Here is an 8,069-nt window from a genome sequence, read left to right on the forward strand (position 1 = left end):
TGGCCCATTTATTCTTGAACTAAGGATTTGTCTACAGTGTATCCGGAAAGTATTCACAGCGCACATTTTATGTTATAGCCTTATTCCAAAACTAGCATCTTCCCTGTGGGGATCCACAGGCTCTAGATTGGATAATGTTTATAAAATGGGTACCCGACATTTTCAAGAGTGGTAATAAATTAAGCAATGAGTTGTAATGCTATGAGTCCAGAATGTTTTTAGAACCTTAAACCTCAACAATTTGTAGAAGAGGAACTCAACCCTTTTATTTCCTATTAATTATGTACTTTTTAAATGTTAATTTCCTGTCTTAATGTATTAATAAATTGATAAGTTTGTTGCTATCATATACACACTATTGCTATTATTTTATTATTATTTGTATTTCATCATTTAATTTTTAAATGGACCACAATGGAAATAAGTGTTTTCATTTTTTGTGTCATCCATGTATTTTTAACGTATTTACAATTATATGCACTTACACTGAACTTACTAAATAAAATCATGCACTCACGCTTTTAATATAAAGATCATTTACTGCCCCCTGCTGGAATGGAGTCCAAGATGTAATTTGCAATATTAGCTAATATCCATAGTTTCTCCAAAATTTTTTGTCCTATCAGTGTTCCATTTTGGCGCTGTTCATCCTTCATCCAAAGTACATAAGTACACTAAACAGCAAATGTCAGCTGTGCTCTGATCGTCCATGATGAAAGTTACATGCATCTATGCACACACGCTTGTTTTTTCTGCATGCAGTTGCTTCTAATTTTAAACACAACAGGGTGAAGGAAGACATCAAACACACTACACATTTCAGTCATGGTACCAGCAACATAACACTTACCTAACCGACTAAACCAGTTAGGTAAGTGTGGAGGAACTACAAAAACACAATAGATCAATAACACTAACAACACTGTTAAACTAACATAAACCACAATAATATTTAAAACCTCAAAAACACAAAGTCCCAAGGTGCACTGCTGCACAATATCCATTGTTTACTGGTTAGATAAATCACTAATTTCTCCATACTCCTTTTCATTTTTGCAATGAACATCTCCCTAGTTTTTGCGTGATCGAAGCCAAACACATACACGCTCGCACACACAGACCACTTGGCTATTAAATTTTTTTTTTTCCTGAAATTCTACTCACAATGTCCCATAATGACAACATGAAAAAAGCTTTTTGAAATTTTTACAAGTTTATTAAAAATAAAAAAAACTAAGAAATCCCATGTACATAAATATTCACACCCTTTGCTAAACAGTTTGTTGATGTACCTCAAGTCTGTTAATTCAGTTAATTCAAAATGCTGCAGCCTAGAGTACTGACGGGGACTAGAAGGAGAGAGCATATCTCACCCATATTGGCCTCTCTTCATTGGCTTCCTGTTAATTCTAGAATAGAATTTAAAATTCTTCTTCTTACTTATAAGGTTTTGAATAATCAGGTCCCATCTTATCTTAGGGACCTCGTAGTACCATATCACCCCAATAGAGCGCTTCGCTCTCAGACTGCAGGCTTACTTGTAGTTCCTAGGGTTTGTAAGAGTAGAATGGGAGGCAGAGCCTTCAGCTTTCAGGCTCCTCTCCTGTGGAACCAGCTCCCAATTCAGATCAGGGAGGACAGACACCCTCTCTACTTTTAAGATTAGGCTTAAAACTTTCCTTTTGCTAAAGCTTATAGTTAGGGCTGGATCAGGTGACCCTGAATCATCCCTTAGTTATGCTGCTATAGACGTAGACTGCTTGGGGGTTCCCATGATGCACTGTTTCTTTCTCTTTTTGCTCTGTATGCACCACTCTGCATTTAATCATTAGTGATCGATCTCTGCTCCCCTCCACAGCATGTCTTTTTCCTGGTTCTCTCCCTCAGCCCCAACCAGTCCCAGCAGAAGACTGCCCCTCCCTGAGCCTGGTTCTGCTGGAGGTTTCTTCTGTTAAAGGGAGTTTTTCCTTCCCACTGTAGCCAAGTGCTTGCTCACAAGGGGTCGTTTTGACCGTTGGGGTTTTACATAATTATTGTATGGCCTTGCCTTACAATATAAAGCGCCTTGGGGCAACTGTTTGTTGTGATTTGGCGCTATATAAAAAAAAAATTGATTGATTGATTGTTAATACAGCCTCAAGACTTCTTGAATATGATGCCACCAGCTTGGTGCACCTATTTTTGGGCAGTTTTGGCCATTCCTTTTTGCTGATTGGATGGGGAGCGTCGGTGCACAGCCATTTTCAGATATGTCCAGAGATGTCAAACTGGATTCAGGACTGAGCTCTGATTGGGCCACTGAAGGACATTCACAGAGTTGTCCTGAAGCCACTCATTTGACATCTTGGCTGTGTGCTTAGGGTTACTGTCCCACTGAAAGATGAACCATTGCCCCAGTCTGAGGTCAAGAGTGCTCTGGAGCAGGTTTTCATCCAGGATGTCTCTGTACATTGCTGCATTCATCTTTCCCTCAATCCCGACTAGTTTCCCAGTTCCTGCTGCTGAAAAACATCCCCACAGCATGATGCTCCCACCATGCTTCACTGTAGGGATGTTCCTGGTTTCCTCAAAACATGCTGCCTGGAATTCACACCAAAGAGTTCAATCTTTGTCTCATCAGACCAGAGAATTTTGTTTCTCATAGTGAGAGTCCTTCAAGTGCCTTTTGGCAAACTCCAGGTGGGCTGTCATGTGCCTTTTACTAAGAAGTGGCTTCCGTCTGGCCACTCTACCAAAGAGACCTGATTGGCTGATTGTTGCAGAAACTGTTGTCCTTCTGGAAGGTTCTCTTCTCCCCACAGAGGAATGTTGCAGCTCGACAGAGTGACCAGGTCTTGGTCACCTCCCTAACTAAGGCCCTTCTCCCTCGATTGCTCAGTTTAGACAGGTGGCCAGCTGTAGGAACAGTCCTGGTCTAACTGGAATCCAAATAAGCTGTCGAAACATCTCAAGGATGATCAGTGGAAACAGGATGGACCTGAGCTCAAATTTGAGCTTCACGGCAGAGGCTGTGAATACTTACGTACATGTGATTTCTTAGGGGTTTTTTTTTGTTTTTAATACAATTTGCAAAGATCTTAAAAAAAAAAAAAATCTCAGTCATTATGAGTATTGTGTGTAGAAATTTGAGGCGAAAAAAAAAAATTGGAATAAGGCTATAACATAAATGTAGAAAAAGTGAAGCTCTGATACTTTCTGGATGCACTGTATGATAGCCTGATGGGTTCCTAGAAAATCTGTATCCGTATGAGATACTGACAGTTATTTAGCAGCTGTCAACGTACACAAGTTGCAAACAAGAGTATCCGAGTGCAATTATAAAGCAACCTGTTTCTGCCATAGTAAGGCTAATGTTTTATATCCACTGCATATATCTCTCTGATTGGGCGGCAATGGGCCTCACAGTAAGAAAGTCAAGAGATAGCCTCCCACCTGGTCCTTGCTGTTGTGGAGCTTGCATGTTCCCTCCAGGTGATCCGGTTTCTTCCCAGCGCCAAAGACATGCAAGTTAGGTGAATTGAAAACTTTGAATTGAGTGTAGGTGTAGGTCAGAGTGTGAATGTGTTTTTCTGTCCCCCGTGACCCTTAATTGGAGTAAGTAGGTTTAGAAAATGAATTAATAAATTAATGTCTTTGATTGTAAAACACTGGCTCAAAGTTTTAGAACTCTGGCTCACTTTCGTCTGAAGAACTGCCAGACAGAAAGCACTCCAGCCAATATCAGCATTTATTTATATTTGTGCAGACAAAAACAGAAACCACAGTGTTTTACATTCAAATTGTTTTAATCAAAACCCTACAGCAATGAGAAGACCAATAATATACACACTTGAAATCAGATTTTAGACTTTATTTCCATCCAAAGTTTGGGCAGTGTGGTGGTCATGTGGTTAGTGCGCTTGTTTCCAGAGAAGAAGGTTCCCAGTTCAAGGCCACCCTGCATCAGGAAGGGTATCAGACATAAAACGTGTGCCAAATCAACATGCAGATCCATATCTGATCTGTTGTGGCAAACCAAAGTGGAAAAAAATGAGAAACTGATGGATGTACTACGAGTATTTCCATACAAAGTCTGTTTAAAAAAAATAAAAATACTGAGTCAAACTGAGAGGTCTGAATCATGAACTAAACTAAATCCTGAGCTGAATGCATTATTATGCCCTTAGAACTGGGTGATATCCCTAAAACTACTGTGTGATAGGTCATACAACACAGCTGGATGATTTAATTATTGAGTATGCAAATGCTGCTTACCAAGGAGTTATCTTTGAAAAGTAGGTTCTCAGGCTTCAAGTCACGATGTGCAATGTTTAGGGAGTGACAGTGTTCCAAGGCTTGACTGATCTACAAAGGCAGAGACATTGCCCGAGACATCGCTCTGGTCATATGTGGAAATAACCGCACTGCTATTTTTGTATTTCACTGCAGCATATCCTATTGTGCAGGTGGCTGATAATTAATTAAGAGATCTCTGTAAATGCTGTTACAGATCTAAAGAAATTGTTTTCAAGAACAGTAAGCAAAACCAAAATCTAGACAAACTGTGGAAGAGTAATAAGAAATAAAACATAACTGACTAATACTTAAAGTGCTATATTAAGAGAAATCAAAGACAAACATTGTACGCTGGCTCCCATCATGCTTGAGTTTGTGTGATCTTAACCAACCTGCTTCGTGACCTCACTGGCCATCTTTTCAGTAAAGTGTCGGTGCTGACTGATTCTGTGGAACAGCTCACCTCCCTCCATCATCTCCATGACAATAAGTAGTCTGGCTCTGTCAAAATGAAAAATGAGTAATGTCACCAGAAAGAGCCAAAAACATATAAATAAATAAAACAGATGGAAAATAGCTGAACAAGATATGAGATTTTGCACGTGCTCCTTGACACACGCTCTTCACCTCGGGCTGGACTCATGTGGGAACTGGACACTGTTGGCATAAACTTCAAGGATCTGCACAATGTTTGGATGCTTGGCACACAGCATATGTAGATGCACCTAAATGATACAGAATAAACACTGTATAATTTACTGAAATAGTGGATGTGTAATGCAAAAAAACAGAAGCTGTGCTACAAGTATTTTGCTTGTCCAAAAATAATTCTGGCTTTAGTATGAGCCCTTTCAAACACAACAACCAAAGACTGGGTTCCATAAGCTGCAAACCATAAATGTCCATCAAATAAACAAATCAAATCAACTATGAACATTTTTTTATATGACTCTGCAATATCTTGATATTTTTGGTTATTGATTTACTTAAGTGAACCTGTTATCGTAGTTACACACACATTTAAAAAGATTATACGACTTCCAAAGGACATAGTTTAGTTGTAATCTGTGTACACCTGGTTGTCAGGAACAGCTTTCACAATTCAGTCTCAGAAGTGCATGTCTGTACTGCTTGTTTGACTGGCTCACTGAGAAAGTGTTATCTAAGCTGTGTGATCAAAGTAGAAGGCTGCCGATGACATGAAGAGGTTGGGAGACGCACTGCTACCACAGAATAATAAAGTTATACACAAAAACAATCAAGTCCATATGAACAAAATGGAAAACATGAGGAAACTTACAAAAGATTTAAAGACTGATGAGCGTAAGGAAGGAAAACAAAACATATGTTAATGGATAGAAACTACTAATAATATTGGAGGTATGAAGCATTTTGTCCAACCTCATTTCTGGCCTTGGGTCGATCAATTAGAATCTTCAGGGCCAAGCGCTCCTGAGTCGATTTCTTCACACAAACTCTAAAGAAGCACAAAAACAAAAAGTTCGTACATTTCATGGCATGAACTTGATTGTGTACATTAGGGAAGAAAAAAAAAATCAAACAGGTAAGATAAGAAATTACTTTTCAGGATTGAAGCTCCAGCATCATCACCTTGCTCAATGCAGATTTGAGTCATCACTGAATATGACTTTCATCCAGTCATCCACAGTCCACTTGCTTTTCCTTAGCCCATTGTAACCTTGTTTTTTCTGTTTAGGTGTTAATGATGGCTTTCGTTTAGCTTTTCTGTATGTAAATCCCATTTCCTTTAGGCGTTTTCTTACAGTTCAGTCACAGACGTTGACTCCAGTTCCTCAGTTTCCTCCCATTCGTTCCTTATTTGTTTTGTTGTGCATTTTGATTTTTGAGACATACTGCTTTAAGTTTTCTGTTTTGATGCTTTGATGTCTTCCTTGGTCTACCAGTATGTTTGCCTTTAACAACTTTCCCATGCTGTTTGTATTTGGTCCAGAGTTTAGACACAGCTGACTGTGAACAACCAACATCATTTGCAACACTGCATGATGATTTACCCTCTTTTAAGAGTTTGATAATCCTCTCCTTGTTTCAATTCACATCTCTCGTGTTGGAGCCATGATTCATGTCAGTCCACTTGGTGCAACAGCTCTCCAAGGTGTGATCACTCCTTTTTAGATGCAGACTAATGAGCAGATCTGATTTGATGCAGGTGTTAGTTTTGGGGATGAAAATTTACAGGGTGATTCCATATTCCTCAGAATTGAGTGAGTCCATATTTTTTCCCTCTGCTTGGTCTAAAAAAGGGAACCGTTACTGACTGCCACAATTATTTTTCCTGATTTCTTATAGTGTTCTTAAAGCCAGAAAGTTGCCATTTGAAATGACTTTAGTTTGTGTCATGTCTGTGATCTGCTTTTTTTCTACAAAATTAAACAACTGAATGAACATCCTCCGAGGCCGGTTATTCCATAATTATTGCCAGGGGTTGTAAAAGACACCTATCCACAGTCTCAAAGAGTCAGACCAAACTCAACCATGGCCAAGACCAAAGAGCTGTTGAAGGACACCAGGAATAAAATTGTTGACCTGCACCAGGCTGGGAAGAGTGAATCTACAGCAGTCAAGCAGGTAGGTGTGAATAAATCAACTGTGGGAGTAATTGTAAGAAAATGGAAGACATACAAGACCAGGGGGTGAAGCTCCTGTGTTTTAGGCAAAATTAAGCCTTATTTTGGGAGCCTACCAGACACTTGGGGGGGGGAGATCAGGAATACTTGTGATATTCCATAACTGTAGAATTTTATCCAGCTCAGCTACACACGCTCAATTCAGTTGGTTCAGACAAAAATCAGTGAAAACGAACTTGTCAACTTTATTTTTAAAGATTACAAAAAGGATGTCAATAACAGTAATAATAAATTATAAACATATTTTTTAAGTAGAATCTGGCTAATATTAAGTGCAAACAAACAAACAAACAAAACAAAAAAAAAACTATTCATGTCTTCAAAATTGTGGTTTTAAGGGGTGTGGGGGGGGGCGTTTCCCACCCCTCACCCCTTTAGGTCCACATCCAAGACCTGCACAGTCTGTGTGCAAGCGGCAGAACAGATGAGAAAGCGGTTTCACTGGCTGTTTTTAATCACAAGTCAATCAAACAGTGAGATAGACGCACATGGTTGATTATCTAAAAGAGACTGTGTATTTAAAGTGAAGCAGTATGTTCATGTTCATGTATTTTTTAAAAACACAGTGCTGTGTGCTGGTCCCTGCAGCAAACACTGGCAGCTCGCTCCACCTTGCGGTTAAAGTGAGAGGAAGTGCGCACTTTTTTAGTAATCAAGTTCAACTGACGAATGCCTTTATCAGGCCGATTCTTATTGGATTCAGAGTTTTGATCCATGCAGCTACAGGGCGCACAGCAAATTTATCAATACCACTTTTGAGGAATTCAGCTGTGATCTGTGACACTACTACTGCAGGTACAAGCACGTGTTTCATTTGAACTCTATTGTGGTAGTGTACAGAAGAACATTTCGCAGTGTGTTCCCATTTCTAAATATACTCAGCAAAAATATAAACGCAACACTTTTGGTTTTGCTCCCATTTCGTATGAGATGAACTCAAAGATCTAAAACTTTTTCCACATACACAATATCACCATTTCCCTCAAATATTGTTCACAAACCAGTCTAAATCTGTGATAGTGAGCACTTCTCCTTTGCTGAGATAATCCATCCCACCTCACAGTTGTGCCTTAGACTGCCCACAATAAAAGGCCACTCTGAAAGGTGCAGTTTTTAATCACACAGCAC

General features: G+C 39.3%; 1 protein-coding gene across 1 annotated transcript in view; it reads right to left on the reverse strand.

The window, feature by feature from the left end:
- Positions 1-5,770, reverse strand: part of LOC117510760 (MAP kinase-activated protein kinase 5) — a 21,809-nt gene extending 16,039 nt beyond the window's left edge. Inside the window, exons 1-4 of the mRNA XM_034170602.1 lie at positions 5,677-5,770; positions 4,903-5,000; positions 4,668-4,776; positions 4,255-4,344 (exon numbers count right to left, since the gene is read on the reverse strand). Of these exons, the coding sequence (XP_034026493.1) occupies positions 4,255-4,344; positions 4,668-4,776; positions 4,903-4,988 (285 nt within the window). The 5' untranslated portion in view covers positions 4,989-5,000; positions 5,677-5,770. The remainder of the gene's footprint in view (positions 1-4,254; positions 4,345-4,667; positions 4,777-4,902; positions 5,001-5,676) is intronic.
- Positions 5,771-8,069: the final 2,299 nt, after the last annotated feature.

The sequence above is a fragment of the Thalassophryne amazonica genome, chromosome 5, assembly GCF_902500255.1.
Source record: "Thalassophryne amazonica chromosome 5, fThaAma1.1, whole genome shotgun sequence".
Taxonomy (NCBI): domain Eukaryota; kingdom Metazoa; phylum Chordata; class Actinopteri; order Batrachoidiformes; family Batrachoididae; genus Thalassophryne; species Thalassophryne amazonica.